The sequence below is a fragment of the Oreochromis niloticus genome, linkage group LG6, assembly GCF_001858045.2.
Source record: "Oreochromis niloticus isolate F11D_XX linkage group LG6, O_niloticus_UMD_NMBU, whole genome shotgun sequence".
NCBI lineage: Eukaryota > Metazoa > Chordata > Actinopteri > Cichliformes > Cichlidae > Oreochromis > Oreochromis niloticus.
In genome coordinates, this window is record NC_031971.2 from 14,995,977 (window position 1) to 15,013,414 (window position 17,438).

The 17,438-nt window shown below is 41.7% G+C and overlaps 2 protein-coding genes across 3 annotated transcripts; both read right to left on the reverse strand.

Moving 5' to 3' along the window:
- Nucleotides 1-420: 420 nt before the first annotated feature.
- On the reverse strand, nt 421-11,223 carry klhl2 (kelch-like family member 2). 2 transcript variants are annotated; one of them, XM_005469814.4, is made up of 15 exons: nt 10,758-11,223; nt 8,517-8,636; nt 8,314-8,420; nt 8,078-8,199; nt 6,004-6,166; nt 5,730-5,839; nt 5,518-5,634; nt 4,289-4,438; nt 4,075-4,192; nt 3,680-3,877; nt 3,441-3,542; nt 3,034-3,162; nt 2,725-2,865; nt 2,488-2,631; nt 421-1,947 (listed from the first exon to the last, which is right to left on the reverse strand). In XM_005469814.4, the coding sequence occupies exons 1-15, from the start codon at nt 10,823-10,825 to the stop codon at nt 1,919-1,921; spliced, it is 1,818 nt and encodes a 605-aa protein (XP_005469871.1). In that variant the 5' UTR covers nt 10,826-11,223; the 3' UTR covers nt 421-1,918. The 2 variants fall into 2 exon arrangements, with proteins under 2 accessions (XP_005469871.1, XP_019215626.1); XM_019360081.2 differs by lacking the exon at nt 8,517-8,636.
- Nucleotides 11,224-13,734: 2,511 nt separating this feature from the next.
- Nucleotides 13,735-17,140, reverse strand: med28 (mediator complex subunit 28). Its single transcript, XM_003449687.5, has 4 exons — nt 16,780-17,140; nt 14,540-14,606; nt 14,349-14,461; nt 13,735-14,209 (listed from the first exon to the last, which is right to left on the reverse strand). The coding sequence occupies exons 1-4, from the start codon at nt 16,936-16,938 to the stop codon at nt 14,006-14,008; spliced, it is 543 nt and encodes a 180-aa protein (XP_003449735.1). The 5' UTR covers nt 16,939-17,140; the 3' UTR covers nt 13,735-14,005.
- Between the last annotated feature and the right edge of the window lie 298 nt (nt 17,141-17,438).

Here is a 17,438-nt window from a genome sequence, read left to right on the forward strand (position 1 = left end):
ACTGTTCATAAGCCAGTAATTCCATATTTTTGAGCCACTGAGAATAGAGGCAAAACTACTAAATTAGTTTGTTGTACAAACTATGGACATAACTGTAGTCCAACAGTCCTACAGTCCAAGAAACATTAGTATTTTTGGCAAATTGAAATTACTAAAAGAATAAATGCCAGTTTTTCAGAGGAATGCACCAATTAAAAAAAAAAAAAAAAACATTGAAAAATGCTTTGTGTTACTCTCTATTTACTTCATTAATACATTTAAAGGAGAAAGAAAATACAATATTTGCCTTTAAAACAGAATAAAGCATCATGAAGTGTATTTTGTACCAAATACACTAGAGTATGAGAAATGACCAAAAGGGACACTGGACATTATGAAATATCAGTTTTTGTAACAGGAGTAAAGCATCACACACGGCACTTTCCATTTCAAGGTTTTACTGATTTGGCAAAATATTAAAAACGGATTATATCATTTCACAGCTTTAAATACAAGAAGCATATTTATTAATGATAATATAAAACAAGTAGTGAAACATTGTCAAAGTCATTAGCCTACATGACATTCCTCAATACACTGACAAGAAACAGCGATACCAGTTACTATTTGTAGCAAGTTCTCAATATAGTAGGAGAGGCGAGAGACTGAAGAAACAAAAGAAACTCAACAGTAAGTTTGGTCACTTTCCAGAAAGAGAGAACAGATTCGTGAAGAAGAGTCATAAAAGAGAGACAGAAAAGAAGAGACATATTAAAATTGGCACATTCATAGTATGTCAGGGTGTGCAGTAGTTAATAGAGTTGCTACACCGAACGAGAAGAGGGTACGGTTTGGAGTGTAGCAGGTTAGAGACAGGAACCATGCAGTGAGTTCAGCCTGCTGTTGTCATGAGTGGTTACAACCACACTAAATATGGCAGCCAGGTGAAACATCCAACTGGTTTTTGTATTTTTTTCCCCTCTACCAATCACGGTTTTGTTTTGTTTTTTTGGCAAGGTGAACGAGGCTCCTGGCTCCAATCAAAGTCAGCTTCCTCCAGAATAATTGCACACCGTCACCTGCTACAGCTGCTTCTCATGTTGCTGTTGTGGTTGAAAGCGAGCTAACACAGCCATCGCATCCTACCTGAAGTCAAAATGTGTCTTCTCTATTCCAGACCAGCAGCCGCTCTCTGTCCAGTAACAGTACTGAAGGCATAATAGAGGAGAAGGGGAGACAGACCGTACTTTGACATTCAGGCACTCTTGAGCAGCCCCCCTGCAACACTGTAAAAGATCGGAGGTCACACGGAGTGCGTTCATGCGGCGTCGAACCAGGCGTCACCACACCAGATGCACACAAACACACATGCTCACATGTGCAAGCAACGGAGCACCTTTAAATGCTAGCGTACACACACACACACAAACACACACACACTCCCACAACTCACTTCTCAATAGGATTTTTAAAAAATGAAAGAGAAACCTATTTCAGTCCCAAATGGTCCTTCTCTGCCTTCCTCTCCCATAAAGAAGGTCAGTGGTCTTTCTCTGAGCTAACATTACTAATGTTAAAATAACTCTGGAGTTAAAGTAGCTTCACATCAGTAGCGTTTCTGTGGCACTGCAGTGGTACACGGATGCTTCAAACTGCTTTGTCCAGTCGCTGCTGCAGTCCTGCCACGAGAGAGAGGAGGGGAAGGGGTTAAAACACAGGTTTGATCCCCTCGTTTGTTACAGCTCCCCCCATTCAGGTAAGTGCAAAAATCCTCGTCATCTTCAACAACAACAACATTCTTGTAATTTCCTTCATCTTCGTCAGTGCCTGTGCTAATGCTGCCCAACATTTGAAGCATTGGCATCGTAGACAGATCCAAGATCAGTACTCAGCAGGAGAATACGTTCTGCTCCCAATCAGCGGCAGGTGTCTAGAGCAGTCATAAGGGCTTGTCAATCACAGTCACACCTGAAGTAAAAATACAAATAAAATAAGTTAAGTTCAAACAACTATATCCTCGTTTTCTTATACAACAGGCTTCCCTTTTTGGTAAAGCTTACAGTGATGGCCTGGATCAGGTGACTGAATCCTCCTTTAGTTACACTGCAATAGCTCTAAGCTGCTGGGGGTTTCCCATGATGCACTGAGTGTTTCTTCTTCACTCTCTGTGCATTGAATCTTTAGTTATTATTAAGCGGTTCTCTTCCACAGTGTGTCTTTTGTCCCGTTTTCCTCTCCTCACCCCCAACCAGTCACGGCAGATGGCTGCCCCTCTGTGAGCCTGGTTCTGGGAGTTTTTCCTTCCCACTGTTGCTAATTGCTTGTTCATAGAGGGTCATTTGATTGTTGCAGTTCCCTCTATGTTATTGCAGGGCCTCTACCTTACAATATAAAGCACCCCTTTGTAAATCATTCTGCACAGTATGGCTCAAGTAACCACAAGAAGTGACAAAAACCAACTTCAAGACAGCACTGAAAACTGTGTGGCTCCGTGTGTGGAGCGCTGACCTGCGTAACTGCGACCTGTGCTCATGCAGGTCGGCAGTAGCGTCCACTTGTCAGTGATCGGATTGTAGAACTCCACCGAGGCCAAATTACAGCTTCCGTCATCTCCTCCCACCACGTAGAGTACATTATTTACAGCACACACGCCTGCACACACAAACGCACAACGATTAAAAGACATCTAACACAAGAGCACCACACATCCGAGGCTGCTTGGTGAACACACGCCGTGTTGCTTACCTGCATTACGTCGACACATGTTCATGTCAGCTACTTGTCTCCAGCTGTTAGTGGCTGGATCATAAACTTCACAACTCTTCCTCACCAGTGGACCGTCGTGGCCCCCCACAGCATAAAGTAAACCTTTTAATACACCCACACCTGAGGAAGGCATTGGACATGCAGTTACTAGAGGTCACGATCTACTCAGAGGAGCACGCTGTGCGATGTTTTAAAAAAAAGTAAGCTTCAGTAAAGATTTGTACTGACAAACAGATCAGTTGTTTCATTTAGTATTTTAAACACAAATAACTTCAAAAGTTGACACACCTGCTCCACTGCGTCTTGTTCCCATCTCGGCTATATAGCTCCACGTGTTGCTTTTAGGGTTGTAAGCTTCTACCGTACTTAAACACTGCCTGGTGGCTCCGTCATAACCTCCAACAGCATAAAGGATCCCTGAAAAACATGCAATCCATAATTTAGAACAAGGTGCAGGGGCAGATAAAAGACACAAGTGATGGAGGAACTATGATATTTTTAATCACACCGCTCTTGCCATAGTATATATCGTAGTACTGTAGTATTTTGTAATAGTGGTTTGTTTGAAAAAAGAAAAATATGAGCTCTACTGAAGCTGTTTTTCCTGCCGGAGTAGGTGTTTCTGTTAGTATGTTCACCTTTAAAAATCCATTTCTAAAAGCTGATTTTAGAGAGAGTTTGGGAATCATATTCACCATTGACAACGCCGACTCCTACACTGCTGCGTCGGGTGCTCATGGGCGCCACATGGAACCACTCGTCTGTCTTAGCGTTATACGCCTCGACCGTAGACAGACCTGCAAACACGCAGAGCGTCAATCAAAAGTACAGCAGTCAAACATTTTGAAAATTCTCTGCTGTCACATTTTTAAAGGACATTTGGTGTCACACGCTGAGGTCACGACCACACGAATTAAAAATCGCAGCAACAGACCTGTGCTACCGTCAAAGCCTCCAACAGCGTACAGGAGTCCGTTGAGCACAGAGGCCCCGAGCGTCGATCGACGGTCCTGCATGCTGCTCACGCTCGTCCAGCGGTCCATCATCGGGTCGTAACAGTCGACCGTCCGCACACGCAAAGAACCGTTGAAACCGCCCACCGCGTACACGCACCCGGCCACATACACCACACCTGACAGAGAAGACAAAGTTTAAAACATCTTTCATTCTCCTGATCAGTGCTGACTGACATAAAACTTTATGTATTTTTTATTCTCACTTTTTCTTGGGAAAATCCTGGTAGGCGGATGAGAATCAAACTGCCTAATCCGAGGAGCCTTCAGGTGACATTCTTCAGCTCATTTATTATGATTACTGAGGGTTTCCTACCTGCTCGGCACCTCCTAGTTGGGAGTTCAGCCACTTGGTACCATCGCTGCTCCTCAAAGTCGTAACATTCAACACTTCGAATGGCCTTAGGAGCCTGACCGCCAACCACCACCATCACCTACGCACAACAGCGATGCCATTACAAGAAAGACTGTGGATCACTTGCTGTTTTGATTTGGATGTAAGTGCTCATGTGTTTATAGTGTGTTAGTACCTTAGGACAGCAGGCTGGAGTCCTCATGCGTGTACGGGCGGTCTTCATCAGAGCTCTCTGGTCGGCCGGCAGGAGGTGGTACTTCATGGCCTCAATCAGGTAGTCTTTACAGGCACTGCTGTTCTTAATCAGAGACTCCTCCTCCACCCGCTGACACAAGTGAACAGTGAGGGAGGAACCAATCAGCTTGCATGATTTACCGTTACAGTACATCACAGTGAGTGTGATGTTTCTGAGCTAAAGTCAGCATAAGAAGAAAAAAAAAAATCTTTGGCTTATAAAATATATTCTGTGTTTATATCAAACTGAATACTGTCAGCAGACATTGTTAACTAAAAAAGTTTTTTAATATTCAGGAAATGACTGGTACAAGGGCATGATGTTTTTTCAGTAAAAGAAAAATGCTAAAGGATTTCAGCTGCTGTCACTTTACTGTACAAAGGATCACACATCAGTAATATCGACTAAAATTCAGCCACAGCAAACACTGCACTCAGTTTTGCACCAAGAAATAATCAAATCCACTTCTTTAAAACAACAGAAGTGACAAAGAAAAGCAAACATTTATATGTATTTTTAATTTCATCACTTTCAATAAAAGTGCCCTTTCTGACAAGTGAAGCACACATTCACTTTACATCAGATAGTTTTGTTTTTTTATAGATTTCTTCAACACATCAGTGAAGTGTACACACAGAGACTCACACACGCACACAGCATCTTCCTGTCATAACCAACCTCACCAGCAAGATGACAGAATTAGAAAGCTTTCCTTTCTTGCGTGAGCTTGTTTGAACGTCCCAAAAACAATAAAACGGGACATCGTGGAATGTTGAAGCACTGCTCCCCTGCACACGAGTCTAGTCTTTAAAAAGTATAAATTACATTATATTGTGTACATCGTCTACATTCAGAATTTACTGTGGTATCTTATTCCTGTCAGCCCCTCCTTCATCTTTTATTTCCCACATTTTTTAATGAATTCACTTTTAATCACCTCTTCCTGCCGTTTTTCTTTCTGTGACCTACATTTTCTCTTTAAGTGGTTTATGTTCTGTATATAGTGCTTTTCTACATCACTCAAAGTGATGAGAAAAAAAAAGCATCAAACACCAGCCCAGTTTCTTGACAAAACGATGACAAACAAAAGGTTACTGGCAGCTAATAGTGCATAAAACTTTAACTCTATTTCATTTAAGAGCAGCATAAAAAAGAGCAGCCAAACACACCTGCACCAGGTATTCTCTGGAGAGGAGCGGCAGGCGGACATGTTCCATCAGGTGAGCCAAATGCTCCTGGCGGACGTCTTTATCGTGGTTGACCCAAGCTATGACGGCCTCAAAAACCTACACAACAGTGCACACAGGCACACGCACATCATTGTATAGTTTTTACTTTACTTCTGCTATACGTGCATAATGAGAACGACACAAGAGCGTACCTTCTCCTCCGAGGGTATGGTGAGCTTGTCGCTGGCGATAAGGCTGGACACTTGCTCCATGCCCAAATTAAGAAACTCCTCACTCCCGACCACCTCGGTGAAATGTTGCTCTGCGGGCACAAACTGCAGATAAACACAGCTGCTTCTCTCCACAACTTCATTAATTACACCTGTTCTCATTCTGTCTCCCCAGATCCTCCCGGACACGCGGACTCGTTTAAATAAAGGAACGGGAAGTGCTGCCACACACATGCAGACTCCTGAACGCACAAACCTGCGAAGCTGTTAGCCTGCGTGAGAAGCTGGGAGCAGGCGTGTAGGTCAGCGAAGGCTCTTATTCCCAGGCAGTTGGACGGATGAAGCTGAGAGCTCAGGAACTCACAGCAAGCCTTTTTCACCTCGTTCAGCTGGAGCAGCCCCGCTGCAGGCAACAGCGCCTGAGAAACAAGAACACGAGGTTTGCACACAGGTTTCGGCTTTACTGCCACACCGTACAGATCAGTACATTTAGAGCGGTGACAGGTTGGCCTGGTGTGCAGAAGAGCAATCTGGGACTCACTGACAGTTTACTTTAACAAAACTGTTCCAGTCTTTTTCAACTTTTAAACCAAGAAAGAAGTGAAACCCTAAAAAATAAACTCAGCTGAGATTAGAGCACAGCTACCAATCAAAGTGATCACGTGCTGTACGTGCATCTTTTATAGTGCCTTTATTTGCACTGTGGTGATCTGATCCTTCCCAAGTTAAAAAAAAAAACCCGTCTGTTCAAACATGGAAACTGCTTTTCTGGTTTAATTTGGTGGGTTTTAAAGCAAGTAGAAATCTTCTAGAGAAAAAGCCTGATTAAATCACATCTCATCGTGTCATGAACTGAACTCATTTCAGAAAAATTTACGTCGGAAAAAGTGTCTTGTCATGGCATGGAGTCATGGAGTCAGGGCAATCTTTTTTTAAATGACACCAAATATAATCACCTTATTTAAATAGCAATGAGAGTTTTATATTTTTCCTGAAACCAAGGAGATTTTTCCAATCACACTCACACCAATTTAGAATTACCAGTTAACCTAGCCCCACTAACTGCATGTCTTTGGACTGTGGAAGTTAAAGTACCAGGAGAGCACCCATGCAAACATTGAAAGGCCCCAGACTGGATTAGAAGCCACGATCTTCTTGCTGTGAGACAACAGTACTAACCGCTGCACCACCTTGTCTCTCTAGCTTCTGGCCATGCAACAGGGCTCCAGACTCCAGACCTTAACCCGACCACAAGCTCTTGCCCTGATCATAACACACGACTTCCTACAGAGTTAGAAAATTTCAATCTACCAGCCCTCTGATTAGTAAAGACTGCTTGAGCCACAACACCAAAACGCTGAGCCTACCAGGGTTAGTAATGTAAGATCAAACCACCAACCTTTCAATTAGTAGCCACCCTGCTTTACCTCCTGATCCACAGTCACCCCAAGATAAGAAAAGCTTAAGAAGCATGAAGACATGATATGGAAAATATCATGTATATGACCTACTTAGAATCATCAGCTAACCTAACATACAAGTCTTTGGGCCATGGGAGGAAACAGGCATCCCACACAGGTTTGCTGTGGGCTGGCCCGCAGGTTCAAACCCAGAATCCTTTGTGTTGATCATGTGTTGCATGATCAGGTATGAGGAAGCTGTTTATTTTTCACACGGCGAGCAGTGGGGCTTGCCTGCTGAAAAGTTGGACGTTTTCACTGAGTTACTGTTTTCCAGCATGTTGAAGCACCCATAATATCCTGTTTCCTAATTTGCTCAGATCCTATACAGTTTTTTTCCTTACTAATAATATGTATATATTTAGGTTTTTCTTATATTGTTACATCTATATATGCTAGATTCTTTTTTTATTATAGTTTATACATTTAAATTTAGATTTGTTTTTTACTAAATTATACGGTCAGTTGGTGAGTAAAATGCACTGAAATTTCATTCTGATGTGCACTAGCTGATGTATTTTTTGAATGACAGTAAAGCGGCTATTCTATTCTACTAAATCTTTAAAGACAATCCAATCAGGTCTAACTTATTGCTCATCGCCCAGAAGTTTGGATTTGAAAATAGCCATTTAACTCTTTAACTTAACCTGATAACCAAAAAGAACGTGTCTTTGTGTGAAGCTAACAAAGCCTTTGATGTGAATGAGCTTTAATGCATCGAGAAAGCTTGAACTGAAATGTTATTTTTGCCTTACAGGTAAATCAGATCCTGCAGAGTTTACAAGGAGCAGTGTGACGCTGCAAATGCTGCAAGCCTGCTCAGTGTGATTCCAGGCTGTAGTTATTGAGCTAATGCATGTGTGTGTTTACCTGCACATTATCCTCCGTGACCTGTATCTCCGCCGTGTAGATGTAGTCAATCAGCAGGCCCAGAGTCCAGCCATCCATCTCCTTTATCCTTACTCGTTTTGCCCTACTTTCTGCCATCTCCCCTGTTAGTACATGTGCACACGTTAAGATTTTCAGCACCACAAAGGTAGCAACTGTTTCAGGCACTAAAAAGAACGAAAGAAACCGAATAGATGAGAATGGAGGAGGGCCGTTACCTGTGAACATAGCGTGAAAGTAAGGGCTCCCAGCAGCCAGAACCACTCTGTGAGCAGCGATCTCGACGTCCTCTGCCACTATGGTCACATCACACAACAGGCTCTGGCTACACGCACGAGTAGGAAACAGAAACCGTTACAGTTTACAGAAAGGATTTGGTGAGGACGAGGCAACAAATAACTGAAGAGACAGTGTGGGACACCTGCGCAGCTCGTTCATGACTTTGAACGCCTTCCTCATGTGGCGAGGGTTCAGAGTGACGGGACCGTGCCTTTCCACTCCGTCCTCTTTGTCCAGAGAGTGTGGACAAAGTCTAGTGCACCTGAGAGGAACAGTACAGATACGTAAACGAGACGCAAACACAACTTACAAAACGCGTAACTTGAGAGCTACTCGGGTCTCCTGGTGCACAACAATCACAGTGAGGACATCTTTTTGTTTAGAATCACTTCTAAACACCATAGCTTTAACCAAAAGCACAATCAGACACTGCGTTTAACTTCTCATTAAGTTTTCCAAAGTGTCTTTGCAATCACTTTAAACCCCGACTCGGCTGGTTTATCTCCTAGAGAAGATAAATTACTGTTGATTTGGAAAGTGACGGTGTAATATTTCCTGATTTCCTGACAAAAAACACGCACACACTCAGAGGGCGCTGTATCAGGACCAAGCTTGATTTTCACACGCGTAAAGAAGGCATCTTCCCAGGAGACCACAATTAAGATTAAATGCTCATTTGTAAACTGTTTAGCAGTCCAGTCAAAGCTGCAGTATCAGGTAGTGCTTTGTCTTGTTTAAAATCTTATCCAAAGACCTTAATTATTAGTTTATATCAACAAGGTGCAGACTCTCAGTTGTAGCATGTAAAAGCTGAACTGTTCTGCTATAAATTCTATTATCATTATTATTGTTGATATTATTAACTGTTGTTGTTGCACTAGCATTATGATTAGAATAGGGGATGCACTGCCTGAGACAATGCTGATACTTGTGTTTGAAAGAGCAGTTTAGCACATAGCCAATGTTGCCAAAGTTATACGTTTTGCATGCAAATTTATATTGTTTTTGTTTATTGTTATAATTTGTAGTTACATAGAATGCAGTCAATCAGCATTTGTAGTGCAGCATTTGCATGATGCTGCACATCATTACTGAGACATGCTGTGATGTATGGTTTGGAGACGCTGGCACTGACAAGGAGATGAAGATGTTAAGATTTTCATTGGGAGTGAGCAGGATGGACAGGATTAGAAATTCATTTATCAGTGGGACAGTTCAGGTTGAGAAGTTTGGAGAAAAGGTTAGAGAGGCAAGGCTGAGATGGATTGGATGGCGAGTGGATATATCAGGCAAAGGATGTTGAAGATGGAGCTGCCAGGCAGGAGGAAAAGAGGACGATCACAGAGAAGATTCATGGTTTTAGGTAAGGAGGCCATGCAGAGGGTTGGTGTGACAGAGGAGGATGCTAGGGATAAGGAGAGATGGAGGCGGGTGATCTGCTGAGGTGAGAAGAAGATGCTGCACATCTTAAAATACAAACACACCCTGCATAAGTTCTCCAGTCACTGACATAAGTAGTGAAACAATGTAAGAACACTGCAGCACTAATAAAAGTGCTTTATTCAATATTAATAGCGAAAATGTTCGGAGAAAAATAAGAGTTACAATTTGGAAGAAAAATGACTCCTGTGTGTAAGATATTATTATACTGATGAATCAAGTAGCACTTTCAGGTGGCACTATAATCCAGCAGCTCTACTCAGGGGCCCTTCTCCTGAGGGTTTCATGATAAGTCTGAAGAGGTTGTGAGAGAGAACAGGAAAAGTCCTGCTACAGAGATTTCCATTCATGTTTGAGACTCTGGTGTATGTCCTAAAACATTGATTAGGCTTAACCTAAGATGGAACCTTTTGACTGCCTAAGGTGTTTGATAAGATCATGTGTGTACTTTAAACCTTCACTATTGACTATTCATTGAAAACAGATCGATCAAGTTGGCTGAACTGTGCTGGACTAGAAGTATATGATATATAATCCACACAATTACTTTGTTATTCGCACCTCTGAGCGCACACCTCTGCCCTCCCTCTCCTTAAATCAAACATTCAACATGTACATTTACATGCTGCTCCTCTGTTTTCTGTCACAAATACACCCACACACCCACACACGGCTGTGAAGCACACGTCCTCAGTGCCACGAACAGAAACAGAGGCGTTAGACCAACAAGCACAATGTTATGACACCACCACAGAGCCTGCAGCCTGCTCCTGCAGCCACAGTCCCCGGGTATCAGTCCTCCCCACCCGGTCAGTGAGCAGCCACACCGGCTGGCCGCTGTCTTTGTCAATGCGGCACCATCCGTCAAGCAGCCACTGGGAAACGTCAACACACACACAGAGAGCGAGAGCGAGGGAGAGATTCAGCAGCTTTTTGCACTTACAGCGGATGACTGTCCATGATTCTGGTGTTTTTCAGAGGCTGAAAACTTGGCCCAGCGGCATGCACCATTCCATATCCACACAGTGTCGTCTTCGATGGGTCTAAATTCAGGCGTGAATCACGGCGATCATCTGTCCAGAGGCGGAGAGACGGGCTGACGACAGCCCCATTAAAGCAGCCTGTTCCATAGAAACACACAGCCCGACTGCTGCGGTGACACTCTCCACAGACACGTTGCGATTCAGTCCGGCTGTTGTACCCAGCGGACTGCTCCTTATGTGGGCCGAAAAACGCGCAGGAAAGGCGCACACCGCCAGGTCAGACGGGGGTTGTTTTTACTCAGCGTCCCCTCTCTTTTACTCCTGGGTGTTTATGGGTGCGAGAGGCGGACGGACAAGGATACCTGTTATTTTCCAATCGCTGATTAAAACGCACAAACAAGGACATGTCGGTAAAGACGGTCCTCTGAGCAGCCAAGGCGTCCCAGAAGAAAGCGCTGTCTCCCTCTAGCTGTGGGAGACTCACGAAACTGAACAAACACTCAGTTCAGTTTGTTCATATAGAGACAGCTCATAACAAACACGATCAGAGGACCTTACATTATAAAGTAAATCATTTACAGTATCACAAGGGGAAACTGTAAAGTGATGCTTTAAAGGCTTTAGACTTCATCATTTAGTACAGGTTGGGTCTTATTATGATGGACAATTTTGGCCCTATTTTTGTTGCATTACGTTTTATTTTTTATTAAATTTAAAAATAAGAACATGAAACATGTTCTTTGCTTCTCATCAAGCCCAAAGTTTTATATCTCTAAATCTGACTTTGTAAATCAGAAACTGCTTTATAATGTCACAGTTTTGATCTCATACTCTAAATGTAATCCTGTTATAAATTTGACTTGGTTGACTGTTTATGATCTACGTTTGTGTCTTTTTCAGCTACATACTCAAGGTGTTTGATTTACTTTCATAAACTATAACAAGTTATTTTGATATACTTCCACGATTTTGATTAAAGGACTCAAACTTTAGATTTTTAAAGTCTAAGTTACACTTTATTAAATAAGGTCAATTTATAAATCAGTAAGTTGGAATTTAAAATTTTCGTGGCAGAATTTAGATAACATGGATTCAGATTTTAGATATCATATTACTGAGTGTTTACCTGATGCTAAACCTGCCTTAGCATTTCTCTGTTTTGATTTTATTGCTACATTTGTATTATTATATTAAGAAAGTCAGTTTTATTTATAGAGCAAAGTTAAAACCAATGTGGTTTGTAGTAAAATAAATAAATACATAAAATGATGCTATACTATAATATCTAACAATAATTTTTCTTTACACTACTTCAAAGCACTTTGCAACTTGTTCTATAATGTGTGTCTTTCTATTGTTCTTGTATATATTTCTCCTGTATGCTATTTATTCCTGCTGTCTGCTATTTATATTTTATTCCAACACAGCTGATGTGGAGCACCCACGATTTCGTTGTACATGTACAATGACAATCAAGTTTTATTCTATTTTATTCTTTTCTATGTCTTTTAGCTTTATATCTTACACTGTTGGCTTAAATTCTTGTTATTCTGTTCCTAGTAAGTCACAATTTTGACCCTATTTTTAATTTAATTACATTTAAACATAGGATTACAAAACATACTTTTATTTATCATCAAGCCCAAAGTTTTATTTAAGCATTTTACTTTGTAAGTCAAAATTTGCTTCACTGGCATCATATTTCTCACTTATCAGTTTACTTTTATTTCATTATTTGGACACTTACTCAGGACCCGTATACAGCGGTACATGCCTGGGGCTATTGTCATGCTGCACAATGAGATCTGATTGAGACTGATTGCTTCATTATCTAATAATTCTTTGTGTATCTCGCAAACATGACCACAAATACTCATATATCTCATCCTTGTGACTAATATGTTCTGCTCTTCTCTCCTAAGTCATGTCTTTGGAAGTCAAAAATTGACATACATGAGCATTTATGTTTTTCAGTCTTTCTGTCAAGTTAGCTACCTGCCTGCATTAGGTACACATGGTAAATCTAGTCTATGTCAATCAGAAACTGTATTAAAAGAGTGGATAACTGCTAATTAAACACATTAGCATTACATTAAAATACAGGTTTCTTCATGTCAGGACCACAGACCCGTTTGCAGAAATTTTTGTCCTCGGAGCACCATCTGTGATATTTTGCCTGGCTGTACTGTTTGTGAACATGCAAGAGCTGTGAGAATGAGCAGAACAAATCTGCTGTGGTGTGAAGACACCAATTACATCAGAGACAACACGCTTTCATAATGCTCTGTACTCACTACTGACTCAGCGTAGTGGTGACCTGGAATAAAAGCTGTTGGCAGGTAGATTTGTTTAAACCAAAATGACAAGATAACAATGTTATTTTGTTTTTATGTAAACACAGAGGACATTCCAAATAATTTATTTGTAAATTATGTTCTTTGAGCCACAGTCTCACGTGGGTTCTATTGATGTAATACTTAATTTCCACAAAACTGAGGGATTTCTAAAGGAACAACACTGAACCAAAATGCCACAACCCATTGTTTTTATCCTTTCATGCCATTTAAACACTGACCCTCTGGTTTGCACCAAAGGCTCGGTTCAGTGTTTTATCAGAAGACGACACAAAGCTACTTTTGGAGGATGAGTACTACTCATTTGTGACCCACCAATAAACCCGAGGAGTGCACCTTAGGAATTTTACAGGGCGAGGTAAACCCTGTTTCAATCACTACATCACAAGTGCACTCTGTTAAAAAAATAACTAAGACTTCAGTATAGTTTAAAAAATTCTCATATTTTATTTTTACAATTTAAAAAAATCAATAATGAAAATTTACATAAATGAAAACGGGGAAAAAACCTGCTGAAATATTGTAATAACCTCCCCACATTTCTGCAGGAAAGTGCTCTTCGTTTTAGATACAGTCACATTACTCTGCCGTCCTTCAAATACAGACTTTATTTGCCCATTACTTCAAATGAAGCATGCACAACTGATGAATGCAAGCTCACATATCTTGTTTCTGTGTCATCTCCAGCCAGCCTTGGCGGACTCAGGTCAATCCCAACCTTGCAGAGCATAAGTCATTATTTTGGCAAGCGACTGTTTTGCTGTTTCCAGGTGGTTTATTACACACACTGGATGCATAACAGCACATTTTCAGAGCGGGGCAGTTTCAAATGATGTGACTGTATATGTGGTGTGTTAGTTTGGCTTTAAGGGGGCAGGGGGCAGATTTGCAGAGGCCTGCTCCAGAAAAGCCAGCGGTCCAGGAGGGGGAAGGTCTGAGGGTTTACGATGCTGACCGCTCACATCCTCCAGCACTTGTTGCCAGTGGTGCAGCTTCGTCAAGTGCTTCTGAACCAGCATTTCTTTTCTCTGTAGTTCATTACGCAACTCTGACACATCCTGAAGTGAGAAGACAAGTTGACAAATTGAGAAAAATGAATAATACATACATTCATGACTAGTTGTTTATTTATTTTGCACAAATAACAAGGAAATTTATTGGAAACATAAGTGGACCCAATTCATTGCAATAATTTACCTCTTTCACCACTTGCTCTGGTTTCTGCACAGACAGCTGAAGCCTTTTCTGTAAGAAGAAGCACTCAGTCTGCCGAGCCACATCCAGAAACTTTTGTATGCACTGGTCCACACCTACAATAAGCACAACACGTGTCAGCATACAGACTAAAATGTGAGACGTGAAAAATTAGAGTGTTGTGCTTCACTGACCTGTTCGAATCTCCTCCTGGTCTGTTCCATTAACGTAATCTTGGCTCACCAGGGATGCAAAACATGCCTAAAGAATAAAAAGAGACAACATTCTTAAATCATAACAGACATTCTGCTCAACCATCTCAAATTTGCCTAAAACTTTTAAGGTCCAAAGTCTTGACATGTATGATGATTTCTGTGAAATGTTACCTTTATATATATACGATTTTTTACTTTTTAGAAAAGTTTTTTTTAGAAAAATGATCCGTTGACCCACTTCCAGCATGTTTTTTTCTCACCCTGAAATCTGCCTTGGGGAGTCAAACAAGTTTACAGTTCTTGCAACATTCATGGCAGTAGTCAACATGCCGATTGCCGATCCCTGAGTGCGCGTAGCAGTCGTAGTATTAGGGTAAGGGTGTTGCATTGGACTGCTAATTACGGCATGTGGACATGGAAACCTGGACTACTCACGTGAAATGAGTTACTAATCCCCTTTTCCCCGATCTTAATTGTTTTGCTGTACCAGAAATGTTGAACTGATACTTGTTACGTTGTCATGCGTTTATTTTTTAAAGTTTTTGAGATATTTCTGATCAAACACTGCCTCAGACTGCTTAGCTATCTAAAATAGTATTTAACAAATGAAGCTAGAATTTCACAGCAATCATTATAAATGTCTAAATTTCAAACCCTGAAACTTTCAAGCAAATCAAAGGTGCTTAAGCAGAAAATGTTCTTTAAAAAAAAGTGATGATTTGATGTGGAATGATTCATGTTCCAGCTTTGAGTCCAGGCTGTTTTCTAGACTGCTTGTCCCGAAATAGATTAATTAAACTTTAAAATATGTGACTAATACCTGCCTTCCAACCTACACAAAGAAATTAGCAATGCTGTTGATTTGCAACTGAGGATAGATATGTTAAAGACACCAATGCTAGTAAAAACTGTAACTAGAACTACTTCTATGTTTATGCCTTAGTGAAAATTAAATACAGTCTGCATTAAAAAGCTCCATTCTTGTGTTTGTCACTGGCTGCAGAGATTTACTCTGACAGCAGCATTGTTCACAGTGGTCTCTGATGTCAGGTGATAAACACCTGGCACATAAATGGCATTCATTCGGGCAGTGAGGTCTGACAGTAGCTCTTTATCTGTGGATCTCCACTGGGACATCTGTGGTTGTACCCCTTTTCTTTGTAGATTACATTTGTGTGAAAGTGTTTGTACGGGTCTGTCTCCAAGCTTTGTCATCTTGTAAATTTTATCAAAGGCATGCTGAAACTGGCTTCACAACATAAACCCACAGCTATTTTGAAGAACTAAGGTCCCCAACCAAAAGCAGTTAGAAGCATGTGAGAGGATCCTTCGTGTAATTTATATTGTGCAAGGAGAAGTCAGCATGGCAGTGCAGCGTGTGATCTGGACACAAGCGATGGAGGCCCAACTCATAGAACTTTGGCAAGCTCAGCCGAGCCGTGGCTCGACGTGGCTTCACAAAATTAAAACGACCGCAACAACCGTGAAAAGAGTTGGATGGACATTGCTGCTCCATTGCAGCTGCCTGGTCAATGTTTTCCATTAGCAATTTAGCAAAGTTGATGGTGGGTGTGTGGGTGTGTGTGTGAAAGACAGAGAGGGAGAGCAAGAGAGACAGTGTGAGCACTCAGGTCGCACCAGAGCATCGGGCCGTATCATTGACTGTCTACAGTCAATGGGCCGTATAGTGTGAGACCATGCATCGTGACCTACGAACTTCTAATACCTGCGATTCAATCGTACAGTTTGAGCAGGAGCTGAATAACGCGACTGGAAAAAGAAAATCGCACAGTGTATGCCCAGCTTAATGCTAGAAGCATAGCGCATTAAACCAACGAAGAAGTTGGGTGTGCATGATGTGTGAAGTGTGTGTCTATTGTGTTTTTTTTTATTTTTAAATTTAGTTAAGTGACAAAGAGGGAGGATTACGGTGTTTTAGGTGTTGGAAAAAAGACAACAGCCCATGTGTTTGTTACTAAATGTCTGCTAATTAGCAAGGCACAGACAGGGGGCGAGGCTGGGACTTTGTTACACACCACAGCATTATTACTTCCTCATAATAATTATTATTATTTTTAATAATTTTAAGAACAGGATTTGAATGTAAAATGGGTACACCCTGCGGTACACCAACACCAGCAAACAAACACTAACCGGCTAAAGCTGCTAGCGACAGTTAGCATACACAGCTAAAGGAAGCCAGCACTGAGGACTCCTACCTCAAAAGAAGCCTCCAGTTCATCCACCAACGTGTTGCTTCCTTGGGTCCTGGGAGCGGCACTAGCGAAACTCGGCTGGCCCGGTCCGCCGGGACCCCCGACAGGATGAGCACCAGGAGGCTGCTGGCCGGTAAACATCCCACTCATGGACGAAGCCATCTTGATCCGATTGTTGTTACCTCTACAGCCCGCGCATGCGTATACAGTCCACAGAGCTTTCTAGCCAAAGGTATTTGGACAACCTTTTAAACATCTTTTCGGACACAATGGCTAAATCTTTCTGGTCTGTTGCTTTTTTGTGGGGGACATAATTTAGTCGAAGCGTCCTCCTGGGAGATGATAGGAATCTATATCTTTATATACATTAAAGCTTCTGAGTAATGTCTGAATTATATTTTGTACGGTTATGTACCAGAAATTGGCAGCAGCTGCAGCACTGTAGTAGTACTACGTACAAGTCATTGTCCTTAAAGTAACGGTTTTCCCAATTTACTGTGGGTGCACTTAAATGATGCACAGAGTCCTGACCTCAAACTCATCAAACACCTGTGGGACGAGTGAGTCAGGTTTCATCCAGGAAGAGAGGCCAACTCACTCATTGTGCCATCTCTGAGTGGGAGCAAATCTGCAGCCAGGTTTCCAAAATCCTTTAAATAAAA